General features: G+C 39.9%; 1 protein-coding gene across 1 annotated transcript in view; it reads right to left on the bottom strand.

Moving 5' to 3' along the window:
* The window catches only part of stx8 (syntaxin 8), a 39,562-nt gene that overhangs the window by 16,900 nt on the left and 3,509 nt on the right, over positions 1-19,153 (bottom strand). The window contains exons 5-6 of the mRNA XM_018665048.2: positions 17,889-18,022; positions 16,646-16,738 (exon numbers count right to left, since the gene is read on the bottom strand). Of these exons, the coding sequence (XP_018520564.1) occupies positions 16,646-16,738; positions 17,889-18,022 (227 nt within the window). The remainder of the gene's footprint in view (positions 1-16,645; positions 16,739-17,888; positions 18,023-19,153) is intronic.

The following is a 19,153-nucleotide window of genomic DNA, read 5'->3' as shown; positions in this document are numbered from 1 at the left end:
AAACATTTAATGTCATCCGCAGACAAATAAAAACAAAATCTTGAAAAAAGAAAGGGGAAAATGAAGAGAACTTATACCACTTTATCCCCTTTTCAGACTGAATACAGCTGTTTCTGTGTGGGGCTGCCAGATTCACCAGCATCCGTCATCCTATATGGCCAAGCATCGCTGAACATTCAACGCAATGAACATGAATCGAAGTTAACAGTGCGTTACAAGCAATTAATACAAAAGTGATCGGCTCTGTTATTTTAGGATTAATGAAAACAAGCGTTTCAAAATGTAAAAAAAAAAACACAGCGTAAAGACCAAAAGCAATGAGGAGAAGTCTGATCATTACTGGGCTTTCTGCCATTACCCCTCTTATGGCCAGGTGCCACCGAACAATGTGTGCGTGATGAGCATGAGGGTGCCAGCAGCAGCAGCAACAGCAGTGTGAGGCAGGGACCACCCTGTCACTGGCACAGCACCTCCAAAACCAGCCGCTGTTACACTTCATCACTACCATCACACTTCATTAGCAAGGACACCCAGGAGGGGGGTGACATATTAAGATGGTAGGAACTAATGAAAAAAATGAAACAGAATAAGTAAAGTGAAATGGATTGGACACGAGAACAGCCAGGTACCTGCTGGATTCAAGCGCAGTTATCAGTGAACGTACTGTACAATCCGGTTACTGTGCTGTCATTTACATGATAGCACTGTACATTAATACCCACACAAAGTCTATAAAGAGTACTTTTAGATATTCATGTGATAAGAAAAGACAAGACAAAAGAAAAATTATTCTGGTACTTTCCTTTTTACAACAGTTCATTTCATGAGTTCTGGTTTTATTGTTTTAGTCATTTTACCTTTAACAGGACTACCCTAAAACAAACTAGTAGATTTCCACAGCAAATTAACCACTAGAATACTTAATATTTAGTCAGCGTAATCATTAGAATGTCAATTGTTTCACTGTGAACATTTTTTCTTGAAAAAAATATTGTTGGAAAAAGAAGAATGACAATTGTGAGGTTTTTTAAGGGTTCTGCATTTGTTTGATAGACTACATAATAACTTAAATGTTCTGTCAATTACACTTTCATTATTTTGCTATGTAAGTCAGACTTCCATAACAAATGGACAAAAATGTTGCAATATTAGCTCCTACAGTCAATAAAGCGGGCTTTATGGTGGTAATGATTGTTTGAACATTGCAATTATCCAAAACCTTTACTGCCATTTGTACCTAAGCATCATCAGGCATACTTCTATAGTGTTACATGTTAGTTTTCTCGATTATGACCGAGGTGTAAACAGGTTTTTAAAAAGACAAAAAAAAGAGAAAGACCAAGAATTTCTCACCAACCGAACAACTGTGTTTTAATTGAAATAATGTGAGTCTAATAACTCAACATCCCCCGTGGTGAGTGGAGCTTCCCGGCAATACGCTGGCTGGCCTGCCAACTGACTGACTGACTGAGGAGTTATGGAGGGACTTTGATCTTCAAGCCAGACGTTTTTTTCACTCATAACGCACTCACACGCATTTGAGACACGTATGCGCTCACGCACAGACGCTGACACAAACACACATACGTACACACTGTAAGAGCACCATACAGACAGGCAAACCCCAAAATAGAGGAAGGCGTGCACACATACTTGCACACAAGCACACACACACACACTTCCCGGATGTGACACGCTTCCGACAAGCATTTGCGTCCCAGACTGAGGAGGATTCATATCCGTAGCGTTAAGTCACAGTGCTGCTCAGAGAGAGAACAGGAGTAGTAACAAACTGTATCACCCCTGATAGAGATGTTTTATTGTGGAAAAGAGAGTCCAGGGCCAAATGGTATTTATCTGCTGAAGATCAGTGGGGATGCGGAACATGAAACATCACCATGTTGTTGTTCAGCCTGAATTCTCAGATAAGGTGGGATCAAATCTGGACTTTGGATCATGCACTGTGCATGAGTGTCCGTTTCAGAACTCTTTCAATATGGATAAGTTCAAAGTCCTAATGAGTAGTGCCTTTGATAGAGAGGTCTATCAGTAGTTTGAAAACAATAAGAAGAAGATTATAGAACGATAACAAGCGGGTCAAACGAAACTCCTTAAGCTCACTTCAAACAAAATTTTAAGTATTATGATGTCTTTGAACATTATTACATTCAGTCACGGCAGTATAGTTTTATGGAGATATCAAACTGTTGTTTAGAAGCCCCACAAGATTGCAACACTCACAGCTGAACAACAACAAGTAATGTTATTGTTCTTATGTAACACAGTTACTCTTACACTGCAAGTGTGTGTGAAGGAAATAGTGATGGGAGTGAACATGGCAATACAAGTTCTACCCCCCTAAGTGCTTTACATTACATATGCATCCCGCAACCTGGTGCCAAGTACATGACCTATGATACACATTAATACACTGATTCCCGTGACAGACATGTCACATGTTGGAACGCTTGGTGTACCATGGTGGCACATGAGATGCAAATAATTGCTAAAAATCTTAGCGAGTATGTGGTGGATTTAGGGTAACAGCACTCCACACACATGGAGGCCAGAATAAATGTTTGGCCGATACAACGGCTGAAACAACTTCCCATCCTGAGAGGAAACAGCCCCCCACATAGCTTGTGGACAGCTAGGAGTGGTGCAAGGCACTAAGCAAACAGCTAAAATATGATGCAGAGACCACATGCTCCACTTTGGGCCACATGCACTGAAAAACATAGCTGGATGCACAGACGCTTAGACACAGAGAGTAAAACCACACGCATATGCACAAGAGCCACAAATGAATGACACACATTGACAATACAGTACAAGTCTCATGTACTGAAGTTATTAAATCTGACAGTGCACCGCTGCAGCCATTTAAACAGCTGCACCTTCAGCTGTCGTGTTATTACCCAGCTCCTCCAGCTGATGAGCGAAAAGGAGGAGGTGCTGATTACTGGAGGAAAGAAAGAAGAAACCTCCTCAAAAGGAATTAAACAAATTTACAAATCCTGGGCGAGATCCTGTGACTCCCTCTTCATCCGCCCTAAACTTGGATCATTCCACCACCACAACACATCTAACCCACAGAAGAGAAAGCACAAAGCCATGAATCATTTCACTCAGTAGGTGTAAACACAGTTTCACCGGGGACCATTAACCAGTGTGCCACCAGTGCCTCTACTGCCCACTAGTGGGTTCATGTGTGGGCTGCATGAGGGAGCAGAGACAGATGTAGCTCTTGATTTTAATGTGTGATTCTTCTAATATGAATTGAATTTAAAAGTTTGTGAAAGATAATGACTCCTGTTTACTACAGTAACAGTAACAACTTTTAGTATTCATTTTCTAATCATTACAAGTGGACTATATTAGATGCAAAAATAAATCTCTTGTATTACATGCTCAGGTATGCTGCTAAAGAATTCATAGCGTGAATGGATACGCTGTAGCGCCTAGACATTAAAGAGACTGTTATTTTACACAGGTTAAATTGGAAGACAAACAAAAATGGCACAATATTACGAAACTTCCCACAAAATTATAGTTTTAAAACAAAACTATATCAGTCTCATCTCTGTGTAATTCCTAAATAAAATGTACATGTTCTGTGTGTGTGTGTTTATCCTGTTGAGTCTGGACAGTAAAGGTCTAAAGCACTCACAGCAGAGCCTGTCTCAAATGTGTAACAATAGCAACTTGGAAACAAAACGGCAGACTGGTATTAGGCCAAGAGTGAAACAGATGAGAATGATTAGATAACAGATCAAAAGCCTTTTTTTAGGGGCACATGTTTGTTCAAGCGGCACAGATCTGTGCAGTGCTTATGACACATAAAAAAACATTTTACACAAAAAAAGAGGCCAATAAAGGGCCTTTTGTTTTGTTATTTGTGAAGCAAACCTTGGTTTGAAACCATTTTTTTCTTGCTTTTGTCTGATCCTCAGTTTAGTCTGTAGATTGTGTCTGATTGCACACATGCAGGGTTATCAGGTAACAGACTAAATGGATGGGGCACTAAGTATTTCCTACTTGAAAGGTGACACATTTTTTTACAGCATGATTAAAGACTTGTAACAGTTTCCATTGGGATAAACATGCACAGTATCACTTTGAAGGTTAGATGGGTTAGGTTAAGCTTAAAGACCCACTTCTGTCTAATACCTCTTCAGTGCAATAACAATGTACATGTTATGTCTATAGTTACCTGTGCAAATATTTTAGTTCAAAACCACAGTAAAAACACAACACACAATATATAACAGCTGAGTGAACAGTTACCACAAAAGAAGCTCTTTAGAAGTGTAATATGATTTCAGCTTGTGCTGAGCACGAACCAAAAACTTAGTGGCTAATAAACAAACACAAATGCATGTGTGTAGGTAAACACAGACTGCACAAGCTGTTGAAGTTTTTCCTGACAATTACAACAATTGTTATTTACAGCCTTCTCTGACACACTTTGTTATCTGGATGTTGAAAACTGCTCTATAAATAAATACTATTTCCCTCTAGCTCTGTCCAGTCCTGTCTTTGCAACTCAATTAAGTCTTTAATTGACTTCCTTATAAGACAGTTGAGTGAATTTGCTTACATCATTTCTTTACTCTCTTTCTCAGTCTCTCCCTCATCCTCCTTCCATCTCACTCCCTCACTCACAGCAAAAAAACTTACACTCCCTCACCTTATTGCCTTTGCACATTGCATCTGTAAGATTAGCCCACCCTGCTCTCTACCACAATCCGTGAGTGTGTGCGTGTGTGTCAGTGTGGTTGTGCCTGCGTGTGTGTGAGGTCCTGCATTGACGTCTACCTCGAACCCCGTCCCGTCTCAGACTGGCCAGTGGCCTCTGAGCTCCTCATGCAGATATAAATATGGCCTGTGTGCCAATCACAACCTGACAACATGTGCTGGACATGTGGTGTACACTTTCAGTACAGACACAGTGATCTCACACTCAGACGAGGTACTTACACTCTCAAATATACAACCTCATCTCAGTACACATAGGCACACACAGGTCTGTGTGTATGTGTAGGCTGCTAAAGAACAGATGTATGTGCACTTGCACTCACACATAAACACATAAAAATGCCCAGCAGATGAAGGTGCAATCTTCCCCTTGTGCTTAAATGGGAACCACGTGCTGGCTTTGGGTTGAGGCAGACTTAGTAAAGTAAGTCCTTCCACTCATTATTCGGGTTGACCCATGCTACCCTGAGGCCGAGGGGAACGCGAGGCAGCTCTCCGCTCATCGGCCCTTTGAACGTGGGCTCCAAACCGGAGCGGTTGGCAATTAAATAAACAGAGGGGGAGATTTGTTCCCGCTGTCACTTGCGTTAGCCAAAAGGAACCTACCGGGCCAAGCCTGAGTCAGACTAAGGTACCATTAAATGGCAGGGAATCCTTCGGCCGGAGCCAAAGGAACTGGCAGCTTAAATTGCAGAGGTTCCCAACCACCAATACCACCAACACATACGGCTAATGTGCTTCCCCTGGACAATCTGCCCGCAAAAGCTCTCCAGGGAAAAATTACAGCACAGTATCAACATCAGTTTGCCGTTAAATTGTACACATACCACACACACTAGGCAATTCTCCCAAAAAAGCCATACTGGTGGCTTGGCTGTGCAAACAAAATGTAGTCAAATCATAACATCCTCCTTTTGAGCAGGTAATCCAGTGATCTAATGCTGAACAGTGGACGATGTAATATCCGTTTAACGGCTAATACTTCATATTCTTCATATGACTGATGTATTTCTACACAATCGCACAGTGACGACCACGTGATATGAAAGCTTTTGCTCCCATGTTTGCCAAATGGTTCCTATGAGGACAATAGTAACAGTGCAGCAGTAATGTAACCAGGCAAGTTACGTAAAAGGCTGCTTTCAGTGACTACATGTGTATGGAATATCAATCATTTTTCAGTGGAAAAGTTGCATAACAAAACGAAAGGATTATTTCATATAGGACATAAAATTAGCACAACATCTGTAATTGCCTATAATAATTATTAAGGTAATGTTTTCAACACAGAGTCCAAATAACGCTGTGTCACTAATGTTCTTACACTGTTCTATTGTATTAAATAATGATCTGACTAAACTGATGTATCACACTGAACAAAGTTAAAGACCAGAGCATGGAGCACATGTATTAACTCATGTTAAATATTTCTTTTTATGTTTCATGACCCCCAAACAAGTTTACTGTTATGCTGGCGCTGGTTAAATGATTTGTTGGTCTGCAGTACCTGACAGCACTGATTTCCTTTGATCTATGTTTAAAAGTACATAAATGGCCTATTAAATATATACATACATACATATAAATTACTCAAATCACTGCAGTATTAACAACACCTTCTTGCATCTCCAGTAAAAGTATGATGTACATGTTGTAAATATTTTCTGCTTTACCTAACCCAAAAACAGGGTATGCTATACTCAAATAAATCATTGAACCTAAGCCATTTAAATCATGAATTTTGGCCTAGTCAAATAGCTGTGTTATGGATGGTTAATTGGATAAATATAAGAGATACAAGATTAATGTAATAGATAATAATAGAATGCATTGTAGAATCTGTGGTCATAGAGCATCACAGGAAAACCCATAATGCCAATTAAACCCCTTTAATGTTTACTAAGACAGCATAAAAAAAGACAGATTGCTCAAAGACACAGTAATAAGACCAAACCCTTCAAAGAACACACACAGTCTAAAGTGTTTGTTTCCAAATGTTGTGTCATCTTACTTTCAAGGCAGCGATGGGAAAGAACCAGTGAAATCATACCTCCCTAAATTTTTTTTCCTCCCTTATTAGCGTGTGTGTTTTCAGGGATAATGCACAATTGATAGTTTGTGAAAAACCTTGCGACTGCCAGCATGGTGGCCGTGCGTGTTGTGGAGGATGGATGGTGTAGGGAGTGGAAGGGAAACAACCTCGCCCAGTGTCTACACAGGCCCATCGGTGGACATCTGGATGTGATCCGGGTGTACAGATGAGCTGAGCAGGACTGACCACACCTCACTCCTGCATCACATTGTATACCGGGCTTCTCTAGGTGCCTGTCTCTATCATATACAAAATGAATGTCTGCAATACATTAATGTACGTGTGTGTGAGTGTGGATGCAAGAAAGACAGTGAAGGTAAGAGCATAAGAGAATTTCAAGGTTTAAAGTGCGTTTGACAAATCTCTCACCTACGTTAGCACCTTCAAAACATAAAATGAGTTGTCACTGCACAGCTGGAAATAAAGACAGCTTGTCACATCCTCTCACATTTCAGCAGACAGATCCAACAACAACAACTGAGTTAGATGGATGGGGCACAGCATTCAGCAGCTGGGGTCTTTTTAGAATTATGTAGTTCCCTACTTCTCTATACAGAGGAGCAAGATGCAGTAACGGTTACAAATATGGCGTATGCATATTTTCAGACAATCTCTACTGGAAGGCATTCATAGTGTTGAACACCCAAAAAGTAACACAAATAGTGTAACAAATGAAAAAAGGGAGCTTGAGAAAGAAGTTCAACACCTGTGTCAGTCTCTCCACATCTTCAGAATCACATTCCTCCCACCTTGAAAATTAGATGCCAAAGGCATTTTGATAATTAAACACTTGTCTATTGCTATCATTTGTCTAATTTATTTGCTGAAAGAAATATGTCAGCAAAAAAAAACATTCTAATTTTTTTTTTTTTTTCGAGGAGCGCATTGGCACCAATGTGCTAAATGGGCAATACTTGAGTCGACCAGACTTAAATAAAAGATTTCTCCTTAGCCATTTCAAGCTAAAATCACCCCAAAGAAACATTAGCTTCCACAAACATGCAGAGTCAGGATCATTTGATCCACAGAGCTGTGGGGTGGATGGTTCTTAATGTACTATAATATCCCTTACACAACAGGACAGAAAGACAGAAATGAGTCACCATGGTCCATGAAATAGTGATAAACTTTGGTGCATTATTCTCAAACGCAATGACATGAGGTGCATTCCAGTGCAGCTCTATCTTCTGCATATTTTCAACACAGCTTGCTTTAATCTGTCATCTACTGAGCAATACAAGTATTTACAAAAAAATACCACTTTGTGCATATTGTTGGTCCATTAAATTCAATTCAATAAATATGACAGAATAGATGCAAACTGCTTATGAGAATATACTCCTTGTTTTGAAAGAAGACAGTTGGAAGAATCCTCGCTGTTGTTTTTATTTTCAGTACACTGAGGTTTGGCATTGATAATATGGCACTGAAGTTGTTTGGCCACAACATCAAAGCTGTTGAACCTTTATTATCCATTATCACCTGTTGATAAGTCACTCGTTAAATGTGCCCTGAAAATTTCTGTTGTGACTTAAGTCTTTCAGTTCAAAGGAGTATGGAACGGCTAACCTTGGCAACATAAAACATGTGTTTTATTGTAACACTGACAGGTGACAATGCTAAATCAGACCAAAAAGTCACACAGGGTGTCTCCACCATCATTTTACTCTACCACTGCCACACATCAGTTTTCTAGTCTAGTCTGAGAATTTCTGCCACTGGCTTTTTAATGCGGGGCCTTTCCTGCTAACAACTGTCACCGGCACACATTTGTTCCAGATGGATCAAGATAAATCAAAGCCATGAGCTGGCAACAAAGGCTGCAGCTTGTAGAGCAGAAATCATGATGGAGGGAAACCTCAGAGGGCAAAAGCCTCCTATGTGTTAGATTATATTAAAAATACATGACATAAGAAGGAGGTGAGTCTTATTCCTCTTCTCAAGAAACTAAAAAGATTTAAAGTAACCACTTATTGTGTATATTAGTAAAACATAACATTAATCTAAAATATGAATCTATAGATTAAAACCTTATATCTATCTTTCATGACCTATGTTTATAGTCTTGATTGATGCATGTAGCATACGGAGTTACCTTAAATGCCAGGTATGACTATTTTCCTCCATTGTCACTGAATAACATCTCTTTTAAATAAGAAGTGTGTGTGTGTGTGTGTGTGTGATGGAAAATCAGCCACTGGCACTGAGCCACTCAGTCAGAATAACCACATAAGGAAACATTCAGACAACCTCTTTATGTATGGATTATTCATGCAGTACTCCACAAAAGACTCCCAAAGACTTTCACATTCAGATCGGCCACAGATTATGGTGCCATTACATGACCATTAAGAAATTCTGCACAAGTGAAAGTCAGTGAAATCACTTAAGAACCAGTGCTACACATTTCTCTGACCAGAAAAGACACGTAAAACCAAACAGGGACATAGTACAGCAGGTTGCTTTCAAGACAGCAAAGAAAACTTAAGTCTAAACCCACGCTTTCTGAGTGAGAGGAAGGGCATCAATCCACTGTGGGAAACAAAAGACAACGTGATTGATGGAATGTCTTAGGATGTTTTTCTTTAGTGTCCAAAAATGTTAATTTCCTTACTGCGCCCAAACTGGATTATTTATCACTTGGTGGTGGCTGATGTGACCCAAGTCCCTTGTGTCATTGTCAGCCCCCTTTTCTCCACAACTCTATCAGTGTGACACCAACAGGGCTTAGACAGAGATGGATGCCAAGAGGGATAGATAGAGAAATAAGAGCACAAGACCTCATGATTGATTGTACCCTGGTTAGGATGCCTGGTACAGGAAGGTCAGCACGGTGACTAGCGGCGCATATTTGTTTGGCTACCTTTTGCGATTTCATCCCGTGGCCATTGTCAGCAGTGTCTTTTTGGAATATTTAACCTTTGTAAATCTGTAGTGGCTGTAGTTTGTATGGCTGGTTAAATGTAAAAGAATCTGATTGAAACTCTATTTCATACATTACTTATATCACTGTCTGAAAGCTCCTCTGTCTGGCAAAATCCCTTAAGTATTTAGTGTTTAACTTATTAAGTTGTTCCCATTTATCTCCTCAGAAAATCTGAACTGAATGAATGGTTTTATAATATTGGGCTCAGTGAGTAGTTACCAGGAAGTGGCCAAATATGGGCTATAATAAAATAGAAAACATGGCCTATACACCAGGACTCTGAGTAAAAGGATGAAGTGAGTCAGAGACAGTATCAAGTTAATATTCATATCTATATCTTAACACTTATATCACTATATTTGAAATATTTGCTTGTGGGATTTTCATAACATGGATATGTTTTGGCTTTTGAACTCTTAGGTGGTCGAAACTGTGGATGTAACTGTAATTTGCAATATTGGGATTTATTTTATTTTATAAAACTATGTATTGACAAAATGAAACAACAACATAAATATTCCCTAGTTGGAATCCAACTTGTCATAAAATACACATAAAAGATGAAGAAATCTGGCATATGTATTTTAACTGCAGAATTAAGACAAAAAATCCTACACTGCAGTTATTCTACATTGCATTTCAAGAGCAGCCTAAAGTTGGCATTGTCTCCAAAGAGAATGCAACCAGAAGAATGAGACCAAAGAACATTATAGTGTGGGGGTCCAACATTATCCCTCCATCATTTATAATAATTCACAAAGTCAAACATCAGTCAGCCAATCTGGTGGTCACACAAGACCATGCTTTCTCATTCCTCTGATGACAACACTCTTTTGAGCATCACATCACAACTCTGGAAAACACTACTCACTACTACCAGCCTCATTTTCAAACGGAGCGAATCAAACAAACAATAAATCAATCTACAACTGTAACCACACTGAATTTCTGCCGAGTGTCATCATTAGTATAGTTTATTTGCTCGCAGAGCTGTTTCTAAAAGCAGAAGCAGGCAGTATGGCTGTGCTCTCTGGGGTAGCAGCTGATGTCACTGTGCTGCAGCAGTAAGTGCCCCTCTCCTCTCACTCTGCTGTTTATTTGGAAGTCATTAGTGCTGCCCAACTTGGCCCCTGCTGACGCAGAATCAAATCAGTGATCTAATTATTAGCGAGAAATGAAGTCCATCGTAGGAGCAAGGCCTATTCTGTTTTCTCAGCGGCTGGCTTATTAACAGAGAGAGCACTTGGCAACTAACACACATTTACCTTAGGAATAATCAGACTGGGTGAGAAAGTGCTTTAAAAACACTCTCATTACCAAAGGGTCACAAACTGACTCAATGCTACAACCATCTGCTCTATTAATGGATGCATGAATGACACCATAAATCCCTAAATGGGAAGTGCAAAATAATGGAAACAACGCATAAAAAAAGTAATCAGAATTAGAGAGATAGGCAGTAAAATCAGTCAAGTAACAGCATTTGCTTTGTACTTTTTGTGACAGATGCTCCCATTGGCAGTGCCAGGGCAGTAGCAAACATTTTGAGTTAATTAAAAACAAGATGACTAACAGGCAATGGTTCCTTTTGTTTATGTGGGTTACACAGAGGAATTAAAATTACACCAAGAGAAGGAAAACAATGCAGTTAAGTGTTCATAGATGTTTTATGCTGATACTATTTAGCAATATGTGTGTATGTATGATCCTCTGACAATCATAACGAATGAAATGGAACAAAATATCAGGCTGCAAATGACAAATGCAAAATTGCTTGCATACGGTCATGCAGTAAGAGGCAAAGCCTGTGGCCACAGAATTGTTACTGTATTACATTCACATATACTGAAACATGGTAATAAATCCATAAATCATGTATTGTGAATTTTCTGGAAACAACTTCCAAGAATTCAGGATTTACAGTATATGATGGCATTCCAAAGGGACAGTAGTTATTAGTATTTTGTTCTGTATTTGTTTGGTATTTACAAATTTAGAGTTTTGTCAACTTATAGTACAAGTCAACTCCATGCTATATTATGCTGGATAGTAAAGGCAAAGTTTGTTAGATAGGAAAAGACTATTCAACGCAAGATTCAACCTGGACCAAGCTACCACTATGTCACGCAAAAAAGACATCCACTTTTTCTTATCTTTTTGTCTCAGACAAAACCAGAGTGCACATGTGGTGAGACCTGTTGCAGCGCCTGAAAGAAAATATCTCTTAGATCCATCTAAAATTAGTTCCAGACCCTCACTTCAATCCAAATGAAGGTCTGTTTCTCTCTGGTCCCGGATATGCACATTTTGTGGCTATAACTGTGTTTTCAGTGAAGATGGGAGCAAAACCAAGCAGCCCAAGGTATTTTTATCAAAGAAGGAGGAGGCGGAAAAAAAGCCAGGGTCAGGACACAGAAAGGCCGCAGTTGTGATAGTTAATGTGAGAACACATCTGCTAGAGCTGTGAGAGGGCTATTAAAATCAGGTCTGGATGTGGAGACAAATATATGGAGCAAATGGCAGTGACCTGATTCACTTGTGTGGTGAACTCTGAGGAGCAGATTTAGTTAAGCTAGAAACTCCTGTTGAACTCCAAACATGCAGAGGAATCATAGTTTATTCATTTGATTGGTCTAGCCTAAGTAAACAGCACCTGATTCCAATATACCACTATATCTTCATATAGTATTGTGTCTCCATGTCTGTCTGCAGCACACAGTTTTCAATCGCACGTACTGATACACCAGCAAATGTGAGAGCAGCATGTGGCATATGTCACAGTGTTAAGTATTTCACCACCAGTCAAATCCGATTCAGAAGAAGCTCCTAAAAATCTGTGACAGCCTCACACTCTTGCCGCTCTTTTAAAAGGACGCAGTTTTAACAAGCTGGCCGCCGTCTGTCACTCACAAGTACAAGACACTGACATGGACTGATGTCATCCAGGCCACACTCTGAGAAATATCAACACTCGTAAAGTGAAATTAATGTTGATCTTTCTCGGTGGGAAGGGAGACAACTGCAGATTCAAGTCATTTCAGTTGGTATGTGCCGGACTATTTTTCGGCAACATTTAATGTGGAAATGAAAACATACAAATCTCTGGTAAAATCATGTAAGAAATATGAAAAAAACTGGTGACAGCACATCATCAAACTAATTTTAACACACTAACAACCATGATTGAATTTCTCCTTTTGTTATGACTGGCATGTAAGATGGGAAAATCTTCCGTGTGCAATGGATTAATGTTATGTGCCATAAAACAGAGACCGAAATTGAGGTAATCGTCCCGGTTACTCGTTTCTATTCCATTTTGATCCGGATGAGGTTGAGGAGGGGAGTAACTGGGGGCCTTGGGTTCATCTCTAAACCTCTGAAAAGGGTCATCTTCCTTGCTGACCTCAGCCGGAATTGTTTCCCGAAAAAGGAAATGACTGCAACCTCCACTGCACTTGGGTCATGAGCTAGACTTGAGCAGCCAAACTACAAAGAGCTTAAACTATTTATAGGAAAACACTGCTACAGTACAGTGATCAGGGGAAAAAGGAACCCTACAAGACGGAAAGACAGTCGGACGCCAAGGATACGCACCAACTGTCAAGATCAACACGGAGCCTTGTCTTTTGCCCGCTTGATAACTTAAATCCATTTTCGCTGCCTCTTCGAAAAACATTAAACTATCCTCTTACTTTTTACATTGTCGATTTTGACATTTAATACAAGTAAGAAATACAGTACCTACAAAGCTGTCTGGAGCAATAATCCAAGTAATTTAAGTACAAGTATAGAAAAAACATTCCAGTATCTTTTTTTATTTTTTGAATGTATAAAACATTGATTAATTGAGCCTTAACCCATAAGAGCCCAAACCCATTTCTCCTTTTAGAAAAACGATCAATTATCAATTATGGGGGATGTAAAAGAGACTAAATGGATGAGACGTAAACAACGTTTTATTTTTTTAATAATTTTTTATTTTCTTGGGGACTTCATGAGTTAAAAGTCAATTATGAGGAACTTTTGACAACATTTAAAGAGTTGGTGGCACCTGTGTCACTGTGGGCTCTTATGGGTTAATGTCTCATAAGAGACAGTACCAGAACGTGGCATGCTTTGAATACAGTTTGTATCTATGCAGAGTTAATGCTATAATCACAAGGATATAGACTTATAACTATATCCTACTGTAACTCAGAATATGAAAGCTACATTCCATGCATACTGGATTAACTACAGAAGAGAGCTTGACTGAAGGCTGGGTGTTTAGAGCAGCAGAGCCTGAATGGGACAGTAAGAGCACAAGACTCAAAAACACACCTGAATTATATCATACAAAAGTTTCTAATCACCATTTTGTTATTTGAGTATTTGTTATTCGCAATAGTAACCAAAAAGTAAAGTAAATAGTTTGCTTTCCATTTTCATTTTTGAGTGTAGGCAAAGCTAGACGCTCTCCTCTATCAAAACTTGTGTGTTACTCCAAAGAACCCTAAATCAGTCTTAGGGAACTTGGATACTACACCAGCTGTCTCCAGATAATTCTTTTTTTTAAGTATCTACACATGTGACATATCCCTATTTTCTACCTTTTTAAACACTAAGGATCCAATATACAGATACAGAGGGGGAAGACAGTAGAGGAAAGAAATGGGAAAGAGGTTATAAAATGAAGGACTGCTGGAAAGAGGCAAAAGAGAACAGGGAGTGAGATGAGAGATGGACGAGCAGCAAAGGTCCCACAAAGGGAATAAAACGCAGGGAGGTAAAGAAACACAGTGGAAGGCCAGAACCCTGTAGGCCTTGTGAATCATTGCCTGGTGTCAGCGGGCCTTATGAACCTCAAGCTTACCCGTAAATTGTGGAGAGAGATGCAGGAGAGACTGTGAGGACCTTAGACTGGTCTGTGAGGAGATTAATTGTCTACAATTTATCAACTATCTGCATGACCCAATGGACTGGTTACATTGCACACACCACGATTACCTTCTGTAAGAAACTATAGCCTGTATATACGGGTATATATCACTAAAACATTATCTCATTGGTTACCATACCAAGACATACTTGGGGAAAAAAACAGGTGGAAAAGTGCAGGCCTCTACAAATTTGCACGGTTTGGGTTTCAACACAGTGGAGCCGATTACAAAACCAACAGGTGGCAGAGATATTTTGGGTCATTACAGAAATAAAGAGTTCCCATCAACTTTATACTTAAGAGTCATGTGGGGTCTAAACACAGGAGTAGTGACAGGCAATTGTTTCCAGGGCCAGAATGATTTGGCCTCCTTGCTTACTTGCAGTGGAGCTGGTCTAATTCTCAGTTGCAGTTCTCCCATCACCCACTCAGATTCATATTATTGGAAACACTGACATCAAGCTGAAAAAACGAGAAGAAAAACACGCCAGTCGGAGCATTCGGGCAATGATCCGTCTCTAGTTCAATACGGTAACAGGAGAGCGGGCTAAAACAATCAGCTTTCCTTTCTTTCTCTTCCCTTCTCCCATCGGTGTCAACCAAAATCAGCCAAACATCTGCCGTTCCTTCCCAGCAGAAGGGAGGGTCGTTTGTGTCTGTGCCGAGATCACTCGGTTATACAACCTCTGGACTTGTTTTGGTACGACTACTCAGACAGGATATTACAGGATAGCACAACACTGTATTTTCCCAACTAGAAACTTGTCAACAGGGTAGAAACAGACAATAACACAAATCAAGATGAGGTCAAATTAAGGGCATTCAAATCCAATCAGTTTAACTTGACTCTTGACAATTTTGTTTATAAAGTCTAACAATCCCTTTCTTGAGCTTTAGGCTTTATCAACTCGTTCCACTTTAACTCTTCAACTCAGAGTAGCAGATTTAACTGGCCCAATAATTACTAAGGCCCCTGAGCTGTGTATTCTGAGTCTAAGTTGGCTAGCCATGGAGAGAGAAACATCAAGTCTAGAGTCTACCCACTCCTGCTAAAGTGTCTGTGACAAAGACACCAGTTCCCTATCCACAGTGTCACTCAGCCTCACCACTTCTTTATTACCATTGTGGGCTAAATTACCCATTTTCCTCTTTTATCGACCTGCAATTTCTGAAGTGTTTCTTTCCCTGCTTGTCAGAGGAGAGGCTTGCTAATGAGACTAATGCATGTTCTGGGCTCACTGTCGGTGTAAACATTAGATATAACCCTTACGATTTAAAGAAAAAAAAAACAGAAAAAAAACGATAGGAATACATATCTACATCCTCTCTCCTCTGTAAAGTAACACTCTCAGGCTTAGACCTATTAACTGCTATAATCTTCTGAGAGCAGTGCATTAAAGGATCTAATTGTTCACCGGCTGACAGATGATCGTATCCAAGCCTTATGTCTCAAGTACCGGCGGTCTGAGCAGAAAAACAGTCTGGAATGATGCACTCCGTTCTGTGTAGCACGTTCTACCTGTGATGGAAGCTATTTATGGACTGATGAGAGGCATTTAGCCAGAAATAACTCAAAAGAGATATTAGCTCTGAGCAGATCTGTTTCCAGAGCACAAAACCATAGTTTTTTTCTTCTTTTTCCAATGTATTTTAGTAGAATGAAGAGAGAAGTCACTTTGCCTTGTGGGATGTATGACAGAGGATAACTGGGTAGACATGGTCATGACATGAATGTAAAGTCACTTGATCTTATGATGGTGGCTTGAGGGCGTGTAATAAACTGTGTCAGTGCTGCGATGGTGTGAGGGAGTATCACTGCCCAGCAAGTTACATGAGGCAAGTCGTTCCATTGCAGAACAAGTATGTCTGATTGCTTTCACACTGCCGTGTGTAATGTGTCTGGAATCTTTTTGACGAATATGTACAGACGCACAAGCACATTAAACTTTACCGTTCTGTTCATCCAGCTCATTGCCAATCTCCTGGCCCATTATCTTCTGCCGGCTGATGACAGCTGCTAGTGCATCCAAGCCTGCATCCTGGGCTGAGAAGAGACGGGAAAGAGATTTTAAATATTGCACATTTGAATAGGAGACAGGGAAAAACTTTATGCAATGCCAGGAAACAAGACAAAATACTCAAGGAAAATAGTCATTGTGATGAACGAAAAGACTTGCATGCACAAGAAATTTATGAGTTAACGGGGGGGTTATGACAAACAAAGTAATGCTCCAATCCTTTTCTAAAAAGTCAACTGTAAGAAGGGAGCAATTACAGTATACTGTACTGGTGATATAATGAGGCAACTATTTGGGTAATAGGAATGACAGGCTGTTGGGGTCCAGCTCAGCTCACAGTGCCACATGTGAATCATTCAGTACTTTACCCCACTCAGCCTTACTCCTGTTATTATAACTGCGGCAGGCCAAGGTGCAGAAGAAAAATAGTGAAGCTGGAGAGGAGAGGAGAGGAGAGAACAGAAGAGAGAAGTAAAGAAAAGAAAGGATTTGGCCTCTGTAGGTTTCCAAGTTTGACACACTCTCCACCACAGGAATTTTTTATGACCACAGGTTCAGGCACTCACCATTACCCAACTCCACCAGAAATCCCACAGGGGACTAGAAATCTCCATGTGGTTTGGTTTCACTGTCTTAACAGGAATCTCTGATCCCAAATTGACAATAACCAGAGCCGTAATGGAGACATAGCAATGAAGTGTCACATGGAGTCAGGTGAAATAACGTCTGGGTGTTCAAGTCATTTTAGAGCCAGGAAACAGGAAAAAGCAGGCATGGGCTTACAATATATCTTTTAGATGGTCATCTTTTATACATTAGGATCAGTTGTACCTTCTCCCCATGTCACTATTGTGTTTATTTTACTGTTTCTGGCAGGAAATGCCTTCATCTGTGCCTTAGATAGACAAAAGGTAATGTATATTAAGGGAGTCTATATAAATTTATGATGGTGTTGTCATACTGTATATGTTGGTGAGGTACATATGAGGGCAAATATGAATCAAAAAATGATCCCAGTGACGTAAGATAATGTTAAAATTATGGATGGTGTTGATTTGGTCTTGATGTGTTGAAGAGATGGAACAATAGAACATACTATCAGAAGATTTCAGAAAGACAAGCAGTTTATCTGAAAATATTACCAATATTGGCTGTTAGTCAACCATATGTAAGTACCTTCAATGATTCGTTGTTGCTGCTGTTTGATCTCCCCAAAGGTCAGCCCTCTGGTCTCCTCTGATTCGTTGACAAGCCAGGGGTTGGCCGCAACGCCCCCACTCAGTCCTGCCCCGCCAGCCATCAACGTCGACCTATGAAAAATCATCATAACAATATTTACTTTCCACAATTTTTTACGCAGCTCTTCAAGTTTTTTTTTTTTTAAACAGACTGTCATGAAAAATAAAAAAACATTTCAAGATCATAAAACTACTACTGCTAGCCGCTGTTTAAATATCAAAGACAAATCACCCAACAGTGCACTACAACTGAAAGTAGTTTTCAAAAGTGCTCTTTTTGTCTATCAATCACCATTCTAGTGCACAAGTATAAAACACTCATCATGCATCAGTGAGCTGCAGCTATATAAGTAAACACAGTCAATATGCCTGGTTGGGATAGGGGTACAATACACACAACTCTTAGAGGAAATACATCTGTACAGAGTGTGTTCCCTTCTCCAATACTGCACTCTTTAGAACATTTTATAACAACAAAACCCTTCAGATCACATGAAAAAAGTATTTATTTGCCCATTTTGTCTTTTAAGTTTTTTGAATGATTGAAAAATACCAGGTTAGCTTGTGCAGTGTGTAAACAGTGCATGTTAATCTGTCACAGGACTGTGGTCTGCTGGGGAGTGTTTGCTCTGAGAAAGTGACAGACCAGAGAACCCTCTGCTGCGCTGTGCAGTGCTAAACACTTCTGTGTGGTTTAAAAACTATTCTTCTCCTAATAGTTTAAAGCTGTGTTTCAGACCCCCCATCCCCTACTCCAACCCGACTGTCTTGCGGTGATGGGTTCAGGGTCTCTGTGTGAGGCTGGATTTAACCATGTCTGCTTAGAACAAGTCGTCTGCTGGTCAAGCACAGGAAAAGTGACCTAAGTCAAATGCGGGCTTATCAGTGACAAAGGAAATAAAACTGTAATAAACTACAAGTGTTTGCTGTGGTTTTGATGTCCAGTTAGCATAACTTAGTCTCTCATTGGTACACTTAAACCCAATTTTTCAAATTCAAAAGTGAAAATTTTTGAATGTTCTTCTTTTACTTGGTTAATCTCTTTTTTTCTCAAGCAATGCTCAACGCTGCTTTAATCTCACCCCAACTCATGCATCTCATAGTGTGATGACTGCTTCAAGTTGCTTTTGAAGTGGCCAGTAAAGCATTGTGAGACCATTCACAAAGCCAGCCAGCTGAGCCTGATACCATCAGAGGAGTGGG

The sequence above is a fragment of the Lates calcarifer genome, linkage group LG5, assembly GCF_001640805.2.
Source record: "Lates calcarifer isolate ASB-BC8 linkage group LG5, TLL_Latcal_v3, whole genome shotgun sequence".
Taxonomy (NCBI): Eukaryota; Metazoa; Chordata; class Actinopteri; family Centropomidae; genus Lates; species Lates calcarifer.
The sequence above is the reverse complement of the archived record's forward strand: the minus strand, read 5'-3'. Positions and strand labels throughout refer to the sequence as shown.